The following is a 22,113-nucleotide window of genomic DNA, read 5'->3' on the forward strand; positions in this document are numbered from 1 at the left end:
TCCACCTCCAAAACCAGGCACGTCCTTAAATGACCCTGGCTGTTAATAGGACGTTAAACAAAAACAAACAAACCAAACCCGTACTTAATCAGGTGTAGAATGTCAATATCACATAATATCATTGTTTATTTTTGCATGACAATGCCATGAGCTAAACTTATAAGCTGTACGATTCATGTGAACGTAAATGACATTGTCGTGTGCCATTTATGACAGCATAATCATATACAGCAATGGTTCACTGATAAAATGCCTTTTTTCCATATTAAGGATGACGTCTGCAATGAATAATAAATAAGTTTTAAACCAAATTTGGGTCTTCATACATGAATGAAAGATGAAGGGAATGTAAATGTAATTTAAAATGTAGGAAAACAATATTTGTCAACAAATCTGTCATTTATAGGAACTATGAATTCCATAAGGCAGCAGTCCCAACACAAGAGTAAATAGAAAACTGTTGTAGGGGTTACGAAGATTCTGGTTCACAAGCTTTAAGCTACAGGGAGATCAAAACACTATAGTATGTCACTTTGTTGGTTTGCTGGGTTTATTGCCCTGTGAAAAGCCAGGGTCATTTTGCGGTGGGGTCTCGTAGTAGTTGGTGACTACCTCACTGAACAACATACGAGAGGCCCATTGCATGCCATCTAGAGCAAATAGGTTAAAGTGTCTTGCCCATGGACACAACCATGACAGCTTTCCTGAGAAACACAAACTGACACATGTAGGGAGCGTTGAACCAAGCACCTCAGATCTTCACCTGAGGTTATGTGGCTGGTGTTCTAATCGACGGAGCTAACGTGGCCCCTTGATGTGTGAAATAGCACTAGTAATACACAGAATATCTAACAGTGTCTTCAGTAATACCAAATATATTTCACGAGTGGGGCTAATATTTTGATATTTTTCACGAGTGAAAAATATCAAAATATTAGCCCCACTCGTGAAATATATTTGGTATTACTGAAGACACTGTTAGATATTCTGTTTATTACATTTTTAGCCCACCATCATCAGATGGTGGGCTATTCAAATCGCCCTGCGTCCGTGGTCCGTCGTCCGTCCGTCCGTCCGTCCGTCCGTCCCTCCGTCCGTCCGTAAACAATTCTTGTTATCGCTAATCCTCAGAAAGTACTGAAGGGATCTTTCTCAAATTTCATATGTAGGTTCCCCTTGGTGCCTAGTTATGCATATTGCATTTTGAGACCAATCGGAAAACAACATGGCCGACAGGCAGCCATCTTGGATTTTGACAATTGAAGTTTGTTATCGCTATTTCTCAGAAAGCACTGAAGGGATCTTTCTCAAATTTCATATGTAGGTTCCACTTGGTGCCTAGTTATGCATATTGCATTTTGAGACCAATCGGAAAACAACATGGCCGACAGGCAGCCATCTTGGATTTTGACAATTGAAGTTTGTTATCTCTATTTCTCAGAAAGTACTGAAGGGATCTTTCTCAAATTTCATATGTAGGTTCCCCTTGGTGCCTAGTTATGCATATTGCATTTTGAGACCAATCGGAAAACAACATGGCCGACATGCAGCCATCTTGGATTTTGACAATTGAAGTTTGTTATCGCTATTTCTCAGAAAGTACTGAAGGGATCTTTCTCAAATTTCATATGTAGGTTCCTCTTGGTGCCTTGTTATGCATATTGCATTTTGAGACCAATCGGAAAACAACATGGCCGACAGGCAGCCATCTTGGATTTTGACAATTGAAGTTTGTTATCGCTATTTCTCAGAAAGTGATGAAGGGATCTTTCTCAAATTTCATACGTAGGTTCCTCTTGTTGCCTAGTTATGCATATTGCATTTTGAGACCAATCGGAAAACAACCTGGCCGACAGGCAGCCATCTTGGATTTTGACAATTGAAGTTTGTTATCGCTATTTCTCAGAAAGTAATGAAGGGATCTTTCTCAAATTTCATACATACGTTCCCCTTAGTGCCTTGTTATGCATATTGCATTTTGAGACCAATCAGAAAACAACATGGCTGACAGGTAGCCATCTTGGATATTGACAATTGAAGTTTGTTATCACTATTTCTCAGAAAGTACTGAAGGGATCTTTCTCAAATTTCATAAGTAGGTTCCCTTTGGTGCCTAGTTATGCATATTGCATTTTGAAACTAATCAGAAAACAACATGGCCGACAGGCAGCCATCTTGGATTTTGACAATTGAAGTTTGTTATCGCTATTTCTCAGAAAGTACTGAAGGGATCTTTCTCAAATTTCATACATACGTTCCCCTCAGTGCCTTGTTATGCATATTGCATTTTGAGACCAATCAGAAAACAACATGGCTGACAGGTAGCCATCTTGGATATTGACAATTGAAGTTTGTTATCACTATTTCTCAGAAAGTACTGAAGGGATCTTTCTCAAATTTCATATGTAGGTTCCCTTTGGTGCCTAGTTATGCATATTGCATTTTGAAACTAATCAGAAAACAACATGGCCGACAGGCAGCCATCTTGGATTTTGACAATTGAAGTTTGTTATCGCTATTTCTCAGAAAGCACTCAAGGGATCTTTCTCAAATTTCATATGTATGTTCCCCTTAGTGCTTAGTTTTGCATATTGGGACCAATCCAAAAACAACATGGTCGACAGACAGCCATTATCGCTAAATCTTAAATTTTATATATAGCTTCCCCTTGTTTGAAAAGTACTAGCTATAGAGGGCTGTTTCTGAATTTACACAGATTAGTAAGACTTAGAAGAAGGGAAAAGTAGAGAAAAGATCAATCTGACATGGAACCTATGAAGATCATTCAATGGTGGGCGCCAAGATCCCTCTGGGATCTCTTGTTTATCAACGAAAAACCTACCCCGTATGCTAACTAGGCCTACAGCGATAATTTGTAAACAAAAAAAGTAGTTCCCCTTGTCCAGGTGCTGACATATATGTCGGGCTTTCTGATTGGTCAATTATTTTTGTATTTTCTAATCATTAATTTGATTGGTCAAATAAGCAAAAGTGATATTTTTCACTTGTGAAAAATATGATATCACTTTTATAGAATGAATAATTTTTGATATTTCACTGGTAAAAATGTAATAAAATAACATTTTACTCTGGCAAAAACTAAAAGATCGAAATTCACAATATTTCTTTGTTAATTCATTTAATCTTAATTACATATTCACAACAAAATGACAATAATGAAAAATTCTTGTTATAAAATGAAACCAATTGTTACCCTCCCCCTAGCTATCCTCTCTAATTATGACAATTGTTACCCTCCCCCTAGCTATCCTCTCTAATTATGACAATTGTTACCCTCCCCTAGCTATCCTCTATAGTTATGACAATTGTTACCCTCCCCCTAGCTATCCTCTCTAATTATGACAATTGTTACCCTCCCCCTAGCTATCCTCTCTAATTATGACAATTGTTACCCTCCCCCTAGCTATCCTCTCTAATTATGACAATTGTTACCCTCCCCCTAGCTATCCTCTCTAATTATGACAATTGTTACCCTCCCCCTAGCTATCCTCTCTAATTATGACAATTGTTACCCTCCCCCTAGCTATCCTCTCTAATTATGACAATTGTTACCCTCCCCCTAGCTATCCTCTCTAATTATGGCCCTTAATATAATACCAGTAGATTAAAAATAGCTTATTAAATTACAAGAATATTTTTATTAAATTGTAGCTGATGTTGACATCATAAATCTAAACATTTCCTTGATAAACTTTTTGTCACATACTGCAAAAACACTTGTTCTAGTGTATGCACATTTTAGTGTATTACCAAATTTATACAAAGGAACATGATGAATTGGTGCTTGCCACAATACTTCTTTAAGAAAATAATATAAAAAAGTTGTAATTTGCAAGTCACAGTTTAGCGGACTGCTTTCAGCACAAAATGTATTGTCTAAATAATACCTCCCTTTGCTAAACAAACTAGGCCCCATTTTTTCTGGCCTTGGTTTCATTAACGTTTCTTAACTAAAGAAAAATAATTTTCATTCAATTTTCCATTGGAAGCACATTGCCGAATTTAAGGAAGTTAAAAGTAACATTGATGAAACCATTGCTAGATTCAATATGATACAATGAGTTTGTGATTTTTTGTGTATTTTATATCAAAATAACACAAACAAATCTACCTATGACATTTTAATAAGTAAAACAATACTATACAATTATAGTCCTTTGCAGAGGTGAATGTGGATATTCATCAACCCAAAGATTATAATATTGACAGACGAGAAGCAGAGGTTGATATAATTTCTATATAATCCATATTCACCTAATCAAAAGATAAACATTGGTAAAAGGATCATCCATATTTCTATGCATATTTCTGAATTTTAAAGCAATTGCCAGTTCCATTTCAGTGTTATCGTTACATTTTTCAATTCACAAAAAGCCCATTTTTCCTATAATATCTGATGTCACAATACAATGTAGTTTGAAATTATTTTTACAAATTTCTTAAAAATTTTGACAACAGAAAAATAATTTGTCATTTTCTCTCTGTATGTGTGTACTCTTCACCATAAAAATAAGCAGCTTTACAACGGAACTTGGTTTTCCTGTATACTTTTGCATGTCACTGGTTCGTTAATGCTTTTCCCCCACAGATGACAAAACGAAATGGGTCTCACTGCGGATGATTTCTATTTTTGCCGGGTATCACAGTAACCTGGTCTCCAATAGAACTCTATAATTGATTTACACTATAAATCAGGTTATTATCTCGCTGGTGATGGAACATAATGTCAGATGAAGTTTGATGATCTGTCCAATAAAATGATCAAGGTTTCCAGAGTTTGAGGAGTCCGTCCTCGGAGTATGTGCCTATTAAGTTCTGGTGTGGGTGATGTGCGATACCTATAACATCTTTTTCATGTACCTGAAATAGTCAAAACAGACATGAAATCTCTATACGAAAATCTCTTAAGAATACCTACTGGTAATTTACATATTTTAAAGTTTAACCGAATTACTTGAAATATTGTTTTAATGTTATTTTCAAGAACTTTTTTTTTAACTTCTTTTCTCCTAGGAGAAAATAATTATGAATAGATACTTTGAAAGTAAAAAGACAGAGAAAAAAGCTATATAATGGTTGGTTTCATAAAATTCCCAAAAATAAATCTTTTTACAGCGATGTTTTGGTAAAACCATTACATGTTTATTCCAAATAAAAGAGAGAAGTTATACATGCTTGTACTTTCTCAAACAGAATTTCTGGTCTGACAAAAAACAAACAAAAAAACAAACGAAAATACATATTTTCGATTTAGAAAATTCCTGACTAAAGTTCTGTTAACTGAAATATTTCTAATGCTTTCCTAAAACTTCACTGAAAAATGTACATACAAATTTCAAACAAAATATCTCATAGACTTGATCACTACACAATTGATCACCCTAAAGTCTCTTCACAAGTTTTCCTATAATTATTTACACTGAAAGCAGTCAACTTGTAGCTTTTACTATCGATGGCCATAGTGCATATTGGCCTACTGGTCTACCTACCGTTAAAGTCGTCTCCAGTTTGCCTGTTGTTACAACCTACCGGTAAAAGTCGTCTCCAGTTTGTCTGTCATTACTACCTACCGTTAAAGTCCTCTCCAGTTTGTCTGTCATTACTACCTACCGTTAAAGTCCTCTCCAGTTTGCCTGTCGTTACTACCCACCGGTAAAGTCCTCTCCAGTTAGCCTGTCGTTACAACCTACCGTTAAAGTCCTCTCCAGTTTGCCTGTCATTACAACCTACCGTTAAAGTCCTCTCCAGTTAGCCTGTCATTACTACCTACCGTTAAAGTCCTCTCCAGTTTGCCTGTCATTACTACCTACCGTTAAAGTCCTCTCCAGTTTGTCTGTCATTACAACCTACCGTTAAAATCCTCTCCAGTTTGCCTGTCGTTAAAACCTACAGGTAAAGTCCTCTCCAGTTTGCCTGTCGTTACTACCTACCGTTAAAGTCCTCTCCAGTTTGCCTGTCATTACTACCTACCGGTAAAGTCCTCTCCAGTTTGCCTGTTGTTACTACCTACCGTTAAAGTCCTCTCCAGTTTGCCTGTCGTTACTACCTACCGTTAAAGTCCTCTCCAGTTTGCCTGTCGTTACAACCTACCGTTAAAGTCCTCTCCAGTTTGCCTGTCGTTACAACCTACCGTTAAAGTCCTCTCCAGTTTGCCTGTCGTTACACTGAAACAGTACAGAACCATATCCTCTCCTGTACAGTAGATCCACTCTCCACGTGGTGAAACAGTGGCACACACAAAATCTCCGCCGTCTCTCTTACCACTGGAGAAACTTCTCACAATCTGTAACATAAGGACAGTAAATGAGATTTATTTTACTTGGAATGACAACTACATTTTCTGGGAGCAAACTTACTATTTAAACAAAATTGACTACCCTTTACTAAAGTCAATATCTGCCAATTTTTTTAATGTAAATTTTATTCATTTTACAACAATTGCGAAACAATTTCAATCCATTTATATTGATCATGTTTGTTGGCCTGATTAAAGTGTGAGGGGTCTTACTGTGGAAGGAAAATGAAGTGCCTGGAAAAAACCCACTTGGCACGGCAGGTGATTCTAAACCTTTCAATGTCTAATTGGAGAATCCAACCCTGGTCATCTAAGTTAAAGACAAGTGTGTTACCACAGCGCCACTAGACCACCAAGTTGTTATGACAATAAGTGATTAAAAGAAAGGAATTGATGGATGGATGCTGGGCCATACCATATAAGGTCATTTGTCAAACCAGGTGAGTTAAATAGTATAAAGAGAATAACGCCAGGTATTCTGGAAGGGTAAGTGTCAGATCCTAAAATAAGATCCAACGTTCCAAACACAGCAAGTAGTGTAGATCTAATCCTTTATATTCCTTTATACTCTTATCCTTTCCCTGGCGCCTCCTTGGCACCAGTCTTCATACAATATTAGATGCTCTATAGTTTGGTTTGGTTTGTTTTTGTTTAACGTCCGATTAACAGCCAGGGTCATTTAAGGACGTGCCAGGTTTGGAGGTGGAGGAAAGCTTGAATACCCGGAAAAAAAACACCGGCCTACGGTCAGTACTTGGCAACTGCCCCACATAGGTTTCAAACTCGCAACTGCCCCACGTAGGTTTTGAACTCACAACACAGAGGTGGAGGGCTAATGATAAAGTGTCGGGACACATTAAGATGCTGCATGAAGAGTGAACCCAAAGTATTGTTTCTAACATGAAAACACAATATAAAATAATCACTATTCCAGGATAACCTGATCATGTAATTTTGGGGCAGCCCTAATGTAATTTCGAACACTCGGTAAATACCCACCTGTCCTTGCATGTTCATGATGACGACGGTGTTGGATCTGTTACAGACTACGAACTGTTCAGCCATTCGGGGGAGGAGATGTATACTGTGAACAGTGATGTCTGTACCGGTACCGCCGAGGGGTTTAAATGTATTCTGACACTCTGTCGTCTTTACATTCCATACCTTCACAGTACCGTCAGAACTCGCACTGAAACGGAACAGACAGTTATATACAAATACTATTAATATCATAATAGAGCCCTTGAGGAACCCACTTGTTTTTTAAAGATACATCAAGAACTTTCTGAGAAATTGCAATAACAAACTTCAACTGTCAAAAAACCAAAATTGCCTCCAGTTGGCCATTATATTGTCTGATTAGACTCATTATTCAATATACATAACTAGAGACCAACCTACGTATGAAATTTGAGAAGGATTCATCAAGAACTTTCTGAGAAAACGTGATAACATGGATTGTTTAATTACAGATGAACATAAAAGGGTGATTTTAATAGTCCACCATGTCATGATGGTGGGCAACAAATAGCACAGGAACAGAGTAGTTACAACCCACACAAGTTGCACTTACTCATGATTATTTCAAGAGGATGAAATGCAAGTATTCCTCGATGATCCAGCGAGTGATTTTCCTACTTTTCAACCAACTGCTCAGATATTTTGTATGTATTCTTCAAATTACAAATCTTTTATGTTCTTTAAAAAGTCAAATAAGTATTCTGATACACACAAATTTTGAAGGAATGTTTCATTAACAAATTCTATTTCAACATAAATACCCTTAGACAAAAATCTGAAAAAAAACTGAATTGATTAAAAGTCGGTACTCACCTGATAATATGATGGCCGTCGGAGGTGAAAACTGCATCATTGACGAATGACGTGTGACCTCTGAATTCCTTCAGTGTTTTTCCCGACTTCAAACCGTTGATTCTGCAGTCATAATATTTGTATACCATCATATATGTTTAACACAGGAACACACATCTCTGGGTCAAAGTTTGTATCATTGATTTAAATAATTCAGATTTTTGTTACTTCTGAAGATGGATTGTACATTTTAGATAACCATTCAGCTAAATGTATTGGACTGGATAACAAATACACATTAACGTTTTTTAAATAAAATGAAACAATAGCTTAGTTGATACCTCAGAATATTCATTATGCATGCACAACAAAAAGATGAGTTCACGAAACATGCAACGAGAATATGTCATTTATTGAAACCCTGCTGGGCAGAGGATCACATTAAATACCATTGCCTGATGTCCTCGTCAAATGAGGCACTTAACTGGCCTGCCATGTCACAAATATCATAAAACATGTGTAGTAACACTATTGTGATGTCATAATAAATATGTGACATCTCATTATTGTCGAAACGGCCCATTTGAGCGGGATTTCACCTCTCTTATATAGAAACGGAAATTAAAAGTGTTTTTGCTCATATTCTCAGAAATAGTAGTTATGTGATAAATAGAATCTTACACTCATGGCTGTATGATATAAAATTTATTAATCTGGTTCAATAATTTGATATGCCAACAGCCTTTACTCGTTTGATAAGTTCCATATGACATAGCCACTCATAGGGTCCTCAATTTACCTGATGGTTTGGTCAAAAGAAGCACTGAGGAGTTGGCTGTTGTCTTTAGAGAAGCTGACACATGTGATTCCTTTACTGTGGGCGCGTTCAAATCTCCGTAAACACTGGCCTGTCATTATCTTCCAGACCTACAATGTAAAGGATGTTCACTGCATTGTATGATAGGTAATGTTGTCATTTCCAAGATATTTTTTTTTTTGGCTATTTTCAAAGACAGAATAAAAAATGAAACAAGAGGCCCAGGGGCCTTAACGGTCATCTGACTCTAAATTAAAACCCTTATATTATTGTAGTATGCATTCTCTGTAGCAAGTATATAGTGGCACTGTTGGCCATGGTGGCCATCTTGGATATCTGACCGACCCAATAAATAATAACACTTGGTCTGGACCATCTAAGGATCATTTCTGGTAAGTTAGAGCTGAATCCCACCGGTGGAATTTGAGAAGAAGTTTGAAATAGGTGTTGTTCAGGAAAACCATGATTGCGCAATCATGTTACAAAATGGCCGCCATTGCTGCCATGCCAAAGTTTTTACAAGGCCGAAAAAATAACAAAACTTTGTTGGCACTCCTTCCTTAACATCCTCACCAATTTCGAGCTCAATGGCACCAGTGGAACTGGAGAAGAAGTTTAAAATGTGTTTTTTAAGATGGCGGATATGGCGGCCATCTTGCATTTCAGACCAATCTAAAAAATAACAACACTTGGTCGGGATCATCTCAGGAACATTTCAGGCAAGTTTCAGCCCAACAGCACTGGTGGAACTTGAGAAGAAGTTTAAAATGTGTTTTTGAAGATGGTGGTTATGGTGGCCATCTTGGATTTCGGACCGACCCGAAAAATAACATCACTTGGTCGGGATCATATCAGGATCATTTCAGGCAATTTTCAGCTCAATAGCACTGGTGGAACCGGAGAAGAAGTTTAAAATGTGTTTTCAAAATGGCGGCTATGGGGGCCATCTTGGATTTCGGACCGACCCGAAAAATAACAACACTTGGTCGGGATCATATCAGGATCATTTCAGGCAAGTTTCAGCTCAATAGCACTGCTGGAACTTGAGAAGAAGTTTAAAATGTGTTTTTCAAGATGGCGCCTATGGCGGCCATCCTGGATTTCGGACCGACCCGAAAAATAACAACACTTGGTCACGATCATATCAGGATCATTTCAGGCAAGTTTCAGCTCAATATCACTGGTGGAACCTGAGAAGAAGTATAAAATGTGTTTTCAAAATGGCAGCTATGGCGGCCATCTTGGATTTCAGACCGACCCGAAAAATAACAACACTTGGTCGGGATCATATCCGGATCATTTAAGTTTCAGCTCAATATCACTTGTGGAACTTGAGAAGAAGTTTAAAATGTGTTTTTCAAGATGGCGGCTATGGCGGCCATCTTGGATTTCGGACCGACCCGAAAAATAACAACACTTGGTCGGGATCATCTCAGGATCATTTCAGGCAAGTTTCAGCTCAAAAGCACTGGTGGAACTTGAGAAGAAGTTTAAAATGTGTTTTTCAAGATGGTGGCTATGGCGGCCATCTTGAATTTCGGACCGACCCGAAAAATAACAACACTTGGTCGGGATCATCTCAGGATCATTTCAGGCAAGTTTCAGCTCAATAGCACTGGTGGAACTTGAGAAGAAGTTTAAAATGTGTTTTTTAAGATGGCGGCTATGGCGGCCATCTTGGATTTCGGACCGACCCGAAAAATAACAACACTTGGTCGGGATCATCACAGGATCATTTCTGGCAAGTTTCAGCCCAACAGCACTGGTGGAACTTGAGAAGAAGTTTAAAATGTGTTTTCAAAATGGCGGCTATGGCGGCCATCTTGGATTTCGGACTGACCCGAAAAATAACAACACTTGGTCAGGACCATCTCAGGATCATTTCAGGCAAGTTTCAGCTCAATCCCACTGGTGGAACTTGAGAAGAAGATTGAAATGTGAAAAGTTTACGCACGGCGCACGGCGCACGACGACGGACGAAGCATGATGACTATAGGTCATCCTGACCCTTCGGGTCAGATGACCTAAAAAAGGCCTTGAAAATTAAATCAACAAGACATCGCAAGCAATCCCCTCATGAGCCAAGTAGTACTAGCTGAAATATCCAAAATATCAAAAGCAATAAGCCCATAGGCCAGATAGATGGAGGTATTCTCATGCTTGGCCGATGTATGAAGTTGATCTTGATCAAAATCTGATTAAAAATGATACAGCTTTAGGGTTTTGACAAAAGAATTTCTTCAAAAAGAAACGATGACTTTGCTCTAACCTTGGCACCCTGAAACACAAACTTGTTCAAGGTTTTCTTATACCTGACCAATATTTGAAGTAAGATCAAAATCTGTACGTACACCACACAAACTAAGAAGAAGGAATGGGACAGTATATTCCCTTCCTGACTTTAATAATCACTAGCAATAAGGGGAAAATGAAGAAAATTGTGGTCAAAATACTATCTGCAGGAAATAAATTAAAGTGGGGAAATCCCCAAAGAACCAACGTCCATTCAGTGTAGTTGAGGAAAAAGTTTGTCTTCTAGGTTTCAGGAGGATACCACATGGTATGCAGGGTATGCAGGGCGCTCTTTAAAAAGTAGAAATATCAAGGTATGAAAGAAGAGCAGCAACTCCAGAATCCAGGTTTGAAAATGATCCTGCCGAGCAGGCCGAAACATGTCGGCAGGATCATTTTCAAACCGGGATTCTGGAGTTGCTGCTCTTCTTTCATACCTTGATATCTGCAGGAAAGTTTTCCCTTTTGCTTTATAATTTATGTCAAACAACAAAAATTTAACTACTAATAAAACCCTTTACAGCATTAAGAAGATTTGACAGGGGTACAGTAGTCATTCCTTTACAGAGTTAAGATTTGACAGGTATAACAGTATGTTATTTAGAGAGTCAGACCTTTACAGTGTTAAGATTTGACAGGTATAACAGTATGTTATTTAGAGAGTCAGACCTTTAGTGTTAAGATTTGACAGGTATAACAGTATGTTATTCTGTAGTCACACCTTTACAGTGTTAAGATTTGACAGGTATAACAGTATGTTATTCTGTAGTCACACCTTTACAGTGTTAAGATTTGACAGGTATAACAGTATGTTATTCTGTAGTCACACCTTTACAGTGATAAGATTTGACAGGTATAACAGTATGTTATTTAGAGAGTCAGACCTTTACAGTGTTAAGATTTTACAGGGGTAACAGTATGTTATTATGTAGTCAGACCTTTACAGTGTTAAGATTTGACAGGTATATTAGTATGTTATTATGTAGTCAGACCTTTACAGTGTTAAGATTTGACAGGGGTAACAGTATGTTATTATGTAGTCAGACCTTTACAGTGTGACAGGTATATTAGTATGTTAATCAATAGTAATACCTTTATTTTGCCGTCCTGTGCTCCTGTTGCCATCATTTCTGAGTCCCGACTAAACGTCATACACAGCACAGCGTCATCCATCATCATAAAATTGTCCTGTAAGTAAACAAAAATTACAAAGGTGAAAGAAAAACTCTACTGCAAAGTTATTTTTATTGACGATAAGCACAGAATATTTATCAAAATATTTTTACACTGTAAAAAAATGAAGATCTACAACTTACAGGACGCAACATAAATGTATACTCTTAAATTTCCTGATCATTTCTTGCAAATCTGACGAAATAGGTTGCTCTTATTTTTGTACTATTTTGGAAGTCAATGGTTCTTATCACATCAACCATATTGTTATAGTTTTATATAAAAATATCTCAGTTAAAAACTTGTCACTAATGTGCAACAAATTTCATTCTAAACCAAAGAATACAAACGTAATATACATATTATACATTTCCTATGACAAAGAAAAGACAGAAACTGTTTTATCAGTACATTTTATTAACCTTCAGTATAAGAATTCACCATGTCATAGACACTTACCTGGGCTTGGTACCGCAGATCTTTCCTGATTTTACCAGTGGTGAAGTTCCAGACCTCGACAAAGCCATCCACTGATCCGGTGACTAGGTACTGACCGTCGGGAGAGAATCGGGCACACTCTATATGGGCTTTCTGTCCAAACTGGGTTAAAATTGGGTCAAATTGGGTCAAATACAAGTTTATCATATACATGTAACTTCCCTGTTATCAGTGTCATACTTTGTAACTTCTTATAAAAACTCATTAAATAAATTTGATGATAAATGGAAATCTGTGTAAGAGTCTTTATCAAAACATCTTCAGAACTTTTTCATTTCAACTCGCAGTCTTGAATAATTTTACAATAAAAAGTCAAGCAATGGGATCACAGTTTAGGTAGAAATGGCATCAATCTAGTTCATGTTGTAAAATAATTAACATTTAAGATAGGGTCATTTTGAATATTTATCATTCAGAATCTTTTCTTTTTCATAAAATTATTTAAGCTGACGCATTGTTTCACAGTTAATCATGTCAACTATAAGATCAGCAGTATCAGAAAGATAATTTAAATGTCATTCACATAAAACTTACAGTATATCATTTAAAAAGAAATAAAATTAGTTTTTGTCTATGGCAAAATATTCATAGTGACCAAACAATTAAACTTTCATATTTCGCAGGCAACAGCAAGAACGATTAGTTTGAAATTTTTTAATTCATCTTGGAACCCAAGAGGCAAAGCCATTAAGTGAAATTTGTGTGTTGCTTGAAAAATCTACTTCTCCTGAAGATTAAGATAGATTGAGCAAAACATTACCTTGATTGTCTTGCTGAGCTGTGTGGGGAATTTCTCTTCTTCCTGTTCCTTCACAGCAGCCTTTCCTCGGAACACATCAATTGTCGTTCCTGATAATTATAGAGATATTTACTATAATTATACCAAACTAAGGATCCCAGAAGTATCGTGGCATCAAACATCAGAAGTGGAGTAAGTAAAAATAAATCATTTAACTGTGTTATCCAGGAAACAATCTTTAATAATGTTATTTGATTTATAATAAAACAGGATGTGGGGACAAGTCCCTGTGGACAGACAGATGATGACAGTCGCTTCACCATAACATAAGCCCACTTATCAACTAAGAAATTACGTTGTCCCTGTGGACAGACAGATGATGACAGTCGCTTCACCATAACATAAACCCACTTATCAAATAAGAAATTACTTTGTCCCTGTGGACAGACAGATGATGACAGTCGCTTCACCATAACATAAGCCCACTTATCAACTAAGAAATTACGTTGTCCCTGTGGACAGACAGATGATGACAGTCGCTTCACCATAACATAAGCCCACTTATCAACTAAGAAATTACGTTGTCCCTGTGGACAGACAGATGATGACAGTCGCTTCACCATAACATAAACCCACTTATCAACTAAGAAATTACGTTGTCCCTGTGGACAGACAGATGATGACAGTCGCTTCACCATAACATACCCCCACTTATCAACTAAGAAATTACGTTGTCCCTGTGGACAGACAGATGATGACAGTCGCTTCACCATAACATAAACCCACTTATCAACTAAGAAATTACGGAGTTTGCGTTACGTATGATTTTAAAACTGTCCGTCAGAAAGACAATATCAATTTACCTGGAGGAAGGAGTGCCTAATATCAATTTACCTGGTGGAAGTAGTCTCTGATATCAATCTACCTGGTGGAAGTAGTCCCTGATATCAATTTACCTGGTGGAAGGAGTCCCTGATATCAATCTACCTGGTGGAAGTAGTCTCTGATATCAATCTACCTGGTGGAATGAGTCTCCGATATCAATTTACCTGGTGGAAGAAGTCCCTGATATCAATTTACCTGGTGGAATAAGATTAAGTGCCTAATATCAATTTACCTGGTGGAAGGAGTCCCTGATATCAATTTACCTGGTGGAAGGAGTCCCTAATACCAATTTACCTGGTGGAAGGAGTCCCTGATATCAATTTACCTGGTGGAAGGAATCCCTGATATCAATTTACCTGGTGGAAGGAGTCCCTGATATCAATTTACCTGGTGGAAGGAGTCCCTGATATCAATTTACCTGGTGGAAGGAGTCCCTGATATCAATTTACCTGGTGGAATGAGTCCCTGATATCAATTTACCTGGTGGAAGGAGTCCCTGATATCAATTTACCTGGTTGTAGGAATCCCTGATATCAATTTACCTGGTGGAAGGAGTCCCTGATATCAATTTACCTGGCGGACGGAGTCCCTGATATCAATTTACCTGGTCGAAGGAGTCCCTAATATCAATTTACCTGGTGGAAGGAGTCCCTGATATCAATTTACCTGGTGGAATGAGTCCTTGATATCAATTTACCTGGTGGAATGAGTCCCTGATATCAATTTACCTGGTGGAATGAGTCCTTGATATCAATTTACCTGGTGGAATGAGTCCTTGATATCAATTTACCTGGTGGAATGAGTCCCTGATATCAATTTACCTGGTGGAATGAGTCCTTGATATCAATTTACCTGGTGGAATGAGTCCCTGATATTAATCTACCTGGTGGAAGGAATCCCTGATATCAATTTACCTGGTTGTAGGAATCCCTGATATCAATTTACCTGGTGGAAGGAGTCCCTGATATCAATTTACCTGGCGGACGGAGTCCCTGATATCAATTTACCTGGTGGAAGGAGTCCCTAATATCAATTTACCTGGTGGAAGGAGTCCCTGATATCAATTTACCTGGTGGAATGAGTCCTTGATATCAATTTACCTGGTGGAATGAGTCCCTGATATCAATTTACCTGGTGGAATGAGTCCTTGATATCAATTTACCTGGTGGAATGAGTCCTTGATATCAATTTACCTGGTGGAATGAGTCCCTGATATCAATTTACCTGGTGGAATGAGTCCCTGATATCAATTTACCTGGTGGAAGGAGTCCCTGATATCAATTTACCTGGTGGAAGGAGTCTCTGATATCAATTTACCTGGTGGAATGAGTCCCCGATATCAATTTACCTGGTGGACGGAGTCCCTGATATTAATTTACCTGGTTGTAGGAATCCCTGATATCAATTTACATGGTGGAAGGAGTCCCTGATATTAATTATCTAGTGGAGGGAGTCTTTGATATCAATTTACCTGGTGGAAGGAGTCCCTGATATCAATTTACCTGGTGGAAGGAGTCCCTGATATCAATTTACCTGGTGGAAGGAGTCTCTGATATCAATTTACCTGGTGGAATGAGTCCCCGATATCAATTTACCTGGTGGTAGAAGTCCCTGATATCAATTTACCTGGTGGAAGGAGTCTCCGATATCAATTTACCTGGTGGTAGTAGTCCCTGATATCAATTTACCTGGTGGAAGGAGTCCCTGATATTAATTATCTAGTGGAGGGAGTCTTTGATATCAATTTACTTGGTGGAAGGAGTCCCTGATATCAATTTACCTGGTGGAAGGAGTCCCTAATACCAATTTACCTGGTGGAAGGAATCCCTGATACCAATTTACCTGGTGGAAGGAATCCCTGATATCAATTTACCTGGTGGAAGGAGTCCCTGATATCAATTTACCTGGTGGAAGGAGTCCCTAATATTAATTTACCTGGTGGTAGGAGTCCCTGATATCAATTTATTTGGTGGAGGGAGTCTCTGATATCAATTTACCTGGTTGTAGGAATCCCTGATATTAATTTACCTGGTGGTAGTAGTCCCTGATATCAATTTACCTGGTGGAAGGAGTCCCTGATATCAATTTACCTGGTGGAAGGAATCCCTGATATCAATTTACCTGGTGGAAGGAGTCCCTAATACCAATTTACCTGGTGGAAGGAGTCCCTGATATCAATTTACCTGGTGGAAGGAGTCCCTAATACCAATTTACCTGGTGGAAGGAGTCCCTGATATCAATTTACCTGGTGGAAGGAGTCCCTGATATCAATTTACCTGGTGGAATGAGTCCCTGATATTAATTTACCTGGTGGAAGGAGTCCCTAATACCAATTTACCTGGTGGAAGGAGTCCCTGATATTAATTTACCTGGTGGAAGGAGTCTTTGATATCAATTTACCTGGTGGAATGAGTCTCCGATATCAATTTACCTGGTGGAAGGAGTCCCTAATACCAATTTACCTGGTGGAAGGAGTCCCTAATACCAATTTACCTGGTGGAATGAGTCCCCGATATCAATTTACCTGGTGGAATGAGTCCCCGATATCAATTTACCTGGTGGAAGGAGTCCCTGATACCAATTTACCTGGTGGAAGGAGTCCCTGATATCAATTTACCTGGTGGAAGGAGTCCCTGATACCAATTTACCTGGTGGAAGGAGTCCCTGATACCAATTTACCTAGTGGAATGAGTCCCTGATATCAATTTACCTGGTGGAAGGAGTCCCTGATATCAATTTACCTGGTGGAAGGAGTCTTTGATATCAATTTACCTGGTGGTAGGAGTCCCTGATGTTGTTGCCACTTTAGAGATTGTCCCAACAGAGCCAGTAGACGGGAAGGAGGGACGACATTCACCTCTCCAGCTAACGCTGTTGCTATGGCATTCCTTCTCCTTTCTTTTGTCTGACCTTCTTGATATGCCTTTAGAATGAACAAAACTAGTAATGTTTAAATATGAAATAATAGATGTAACAACATAAAAGTTTCCTGGTATCATACCTATCTTTTCCATTTTTGACATTGGAGCTGGTAAAATTGTCATAACACAAGATATATCCAACATATTGGAATCTTCTTATTTCTCTTCTGTCTTTTTTTCTCTCTTCATATTGAATGATATTAACATGTGCATTTATCTTAATCATTACTTTTAAATCAGGAAAGTTTCTTGAACTATATGTAAGTCACAAAGAATTAAGGTTGGTTTAATGTAACAGGAAATATTAGTTTTTGTTATGGTTAATTCAGTTTACCTAACAGGAAAATAGACATTAAAACTGTCACTAACTACAAACATGAAGTGATAGATTATCCTATTAACTGTGACTACCTCTCTGGGATCAAAGTAAGACCTGGCCAACATGTTTTCCAGATGGATGTATCGGTCAGGGCTGGTTCTGTTTCATCATGATCATGGGATCTGTCTGTCTGAGTAAAGATCTGGCCGCACCTAATTCTCGTAATTCTATCAGCTCCAACACAATCTGTAAAATAAGGTAAGGATGAGTGACATAAGTCTGCTCCAAATCCAGCTTTGATGGAAATGGAGATCATTTTTTGTAGTATTTCGGAGAAAAAGTTTATGACAAAATCATGTCTCTGGCAAACCCTATAACTATGGTAAAACGTAATACAGCTGGCTATATAGGCTCTAGATCTACTGGTTTTATTTTCAAATTCCTGAACAAATTTGTTTTCAAAATATTTAAAATTCTCTCTCTCAAATCTTTCAAATAAATATACCCTCCGCCTATGAACTAATATACTCCAAATTATCTGATAGCATATATATACCAAATGATTTTCCAATATATTTGAAGGGTGAATCACACACAATACAACATTAGTAGCCAAGAGTTGATGAGACCTGGATCATAACTGATCACCTAACATCAACTGACCTGAAAATTCACTTTGTATATCATCAGTACATGTATCTTTATTTTCCTGTCTTTTAGAAAAGAAATTATTACCCAGATGTCATTTGATCTAAAAGGTACCTATATAATACATAATACCTATACTGTATTTATCCCCAAATAAGCCCCCTCCCTAGTTTAGTATTAGACTTTGAGAGGGCTGATTGTGAACCACTTAACTTTAAGCTTATTATTTGTAGTTGATAATTCTGCAAAAGTGAGGAAGGGGCATATTTGTGGACAGGTGGGCTTATTTGCACAGGGCATCCAGTTGACCCATGATTTTTAGCAATTTCAGAAGTCAAATCACCTTTTCTCAGAAATATGAAGGGTCAAAACATTTTATGTCAAATAGACATGCTCCTTCAAACTCACGAGTCAAATCTGATTTTGGGGAGTCAAAAACATACTTTCAAGGGATCTACTGGATGCCCTGTGATAAATACTGTATAAACATGTTCAAATAGAGAGGTCAATAAGTTTCTGATCTGGAAGTTTGAATGTCTATACATGCAGCGTTAAGACATTTATCTAGAAGGGTACACATATTTTGTTGATGTCTATAAGCTTCAGACATAATGCATGAAACCATTTATCTAAAATGATATGTACCTGTTCATAGAGGTCAATAAGTTTCTGATCCGGGAGTTTGAGTGTCTGTATGGCCTGAAGCACTGTGTCCCAGTGACCACTGTTGATGTCCGAGACAAATCCATCTACAGAGTCGACAGTGTTGAGGGAGATTCCACTTTCCTCCTGGAGAACTGATAATGTTCTCAGTAAGTTGTTCTCCTTCAGGTACTGCTCAATCAGACGGACAACACTGCAACATGTAAATAAAGGATTCAGATGGAAAACAAAAAATGTTGCAGGCCAGACAGTTGTAAAGAAATTCTTATCACTATCCAAGGGCCAGGACCGAAAATCCACTAGCCCAAACTAAAAATCTACTAGCTTAACAGATATATATATATATATGGAGAAAAAAAATAAAGATTTAATATATATAAACAACATTCAGAAATCCTCTTTTGTATACATGTGAAAAGCTTTGATGATCCTTGTGATAACAGAGGACTTACATGATCAATTTGACACAAATGACTCCATATTATTCAGATTTACACTAAGGTTATATCATTGCCAAGAATTTTTTCTGGTAGCCGCGCTTTGGTTAAATTTAGGTTATTTAGTTTAACATCCTATTATAATTAATAGCCAGGGTCATTTAAGGATGTGCCAGGTTTCATTTTGGAGGTGGAGGAAAGCCGGAGTACCCGAAGTAAAACCATCAACCCACTGTCTGTACCTAGCAACTGCCCAATGTGGGTTTCCAACTCGCAACCCAGAGGTGGAGGGCTAATGATAAAGTGTCAGGACACCGTAACCGATCAGCCACCACGGCCAGGCCCCATATTTCATACTAACATTACTGTGACCACTTTGAATATATATCATAACTTGTCAATTTTATCATAAATAGGGTATAAATTTAACCAACTTTAATAGGCAGGCCGCATGTGATTTCCATACACCTACCGTCACACCAATGACCATAAGTTTATACTTATATAATTGATAGATATCATGGCCAATGGCAATGAGTGGAAATGTGTCATTTTCTACTTTTACTTTGACAAAAATGAAACACCACTAGTTAGTTTGCGGTATTTAACAACCCGAGTTAAAAATCCAATATCCATGATATGCATAATATACACATCCATAGAAGCATGTTTACATATTGGATTGGTCAGAAACAAGTGCCCATGGAAAAACACAGCTATGGACAGACAGACTGGTAATCGATTGTTGTCGACCACCATTTGTAGGTATTTTTTGACGAGAATTTAAGTGCATTTCACTTTATATCAAGCTAGTAGTTAACAAAATAACAAGTATTTTGTAATGACAATGTAACATGCTGAAATTATACGTAAATCGTACAAATATTCAACTTTATAAAGAAGCTTACTCTGCTGACTCTATTTCCACCGCCATGCTTGTGTTTACAGGAAGTCCACGTCACACAAACGCTTAACGCCTCGGCACAACGGAAACAAATCGCTTGTGTGACTATGATGTTTATTGTTTTTAGTGAAAATAGCGGGTAATTTAAACTACTATTTATATATATAACGTTTGAGTTTTACGATCCATCTGCAGCTTGGGTTATTCACGGCCAATCGAAATACTATTTAAAATCAAAGTTTAAAATCAGATAGAAATGCTCATTTTTAAAAGCATTCGTATTGTACAAAGGTATATTTTGATAACATTATAATAAAAAAGTGGGTTCATTTGACTTTACCAAACAAACATTAAGTTCTGCAGTAACCAAGTTATACAAGATATCTTATAGACTACCTCACAAGAAAGTTTCTGTAATAAACTCGATAATCTAGTAAACTTTAAGAGATAAGACACCTTTATCTATGTGGACTATGTGAAATAGTCTCCCATTTGATCAGAGACGAATATATACTATAAGTATAGATCTCTGATTTGATGTTGTAAATGCCATATATAAACAATTCGAATATAAACATGATGAACATAGAAAAAATCAGCCATAAAAGTACTGTTTCAAAGATAAGGGGCCGCGATGGTCGAGTGGTTAAGGTGTGCCGACACTTTATCACTAGCCCTCCACCACTGGGTTGCGAGTTCGAAACCTACGTGGGGCAGTTGTCAGGTACTGAAGTTTTTCTCCGGGTACTCCGGCTTTCCTCCACCTCCAAAACCTGACACGTCCTTAAATGACCCTGGCTGTTAATAGGACGTTAAGCAAAAACAAACAAACCAAACTGTTTCAAAGAAAAAATCAAGCTGTGAACTACTTGAACTTTATTATTTCAATAACTTTATTATGAGCTGACAATCAAAGGATGTAAATCCTGTACATATTTTATGTATGCTGTCAGATAAATCTATGTATCTATGTATACTTTTGAGATATTTTTAAACATTTAATTAGGCTTTTTAATTATATCATCTGTACATTAATTACAACAGGCCTTCGGTGAATGATTTATCGTCGGTATCATTAACACAAACAAAACAATAGTGTTTGTCGTTTATCTACTATAATGATGTATCTGTTTCATGCTCTATGTCTATATGTGATCGTTTGTAATTTACCTGTGTCTTGATAAAGGGGCAGATTGCCACAAACATTCAATTTACTTGTCTGTACTGTCGTTATTACTACATGACCAATCATATAAGATATCTCATTTTGACTGGAGCTAGATGTCATTAAATGACAACTTGGCTTGACAGCATAGAATTTCTAATTTTATATTACTATTCTTGAAACGCACAAACACTGCGAGGATATTCCTTTAAAATCCCATTGGTCACCATATGTTCATTTATGACTTATGATAATTTAACAAAATGGCCGACAGACAGCCATCTTGGATTTAGACATTTATCGTCGCATTTTCTCAAAAAGTAAATGTTTGTAGGTTTTATATACCTCTATTCCTAAAGGTTTCGCTGTTTTGTTTTTGCTTGTTTTCTTCAATTTTGGGGTTTATCTGAAGGTAAAAAGCCACAAATTAAAAGGGAAGGTAAACAAAATGAGAAAGGATAAGACATATACAGTATAGAATCTATCGGAATTATTCTGCCGTTTTCTCGACTTTTTATATTTTA

General features: G+C 37.4%; 1 protein-coding gene across 1 annotated transcript; it reads right to left on the bottom strand.

Annotated features, from left to right (window-relative positions):
- Positions 1 to 3,120: 3,120 nt before the first annotated feature.
- On the bottom strand, positions 3,121 to 20,496 carry LOC117315493 (WD40 repeat-containing protein SMU1-like). Its single transcript, XM_033869704.1, is given in 13 exon segments — positions 3,121 to 4,881; positions 6,152 to 6,304; positions 7,316 to 7,505; positions 8,150 to 8,251; positions 8,928 to 9,055; positions 12,330 to 12,425; positions 12,870 to 13,010; positions 13,669 to 13,757; positions 17,305 to 17,455; positions 17,865 to 17,924; positions 17,926 to 18,018; positions 19,066 to 19,276; positions 20,429 to 20,496. Coding segments are annotated over 13 exon segments (1,539 nt in total). The 5' UTR covers positions 20,455 to 20,496; the 3' UTR covers positions 3,121 to 4,782.
- Positions 20,497 to 22,113: the final 1,617 nt, after the last annotated feature.

This window comes from Pecten maximus, chromosome 17, assembly GCF_902652985.1.
Source record: "Pecten maximus chromosome 17, xPecMax1.1, whole genome shotgun sequence".
NCBI lineage: Eukaryota > Metazoa > Mollusca > Bivalvia > Pectinida > Pectinidae > Pecten > Pecten maximus.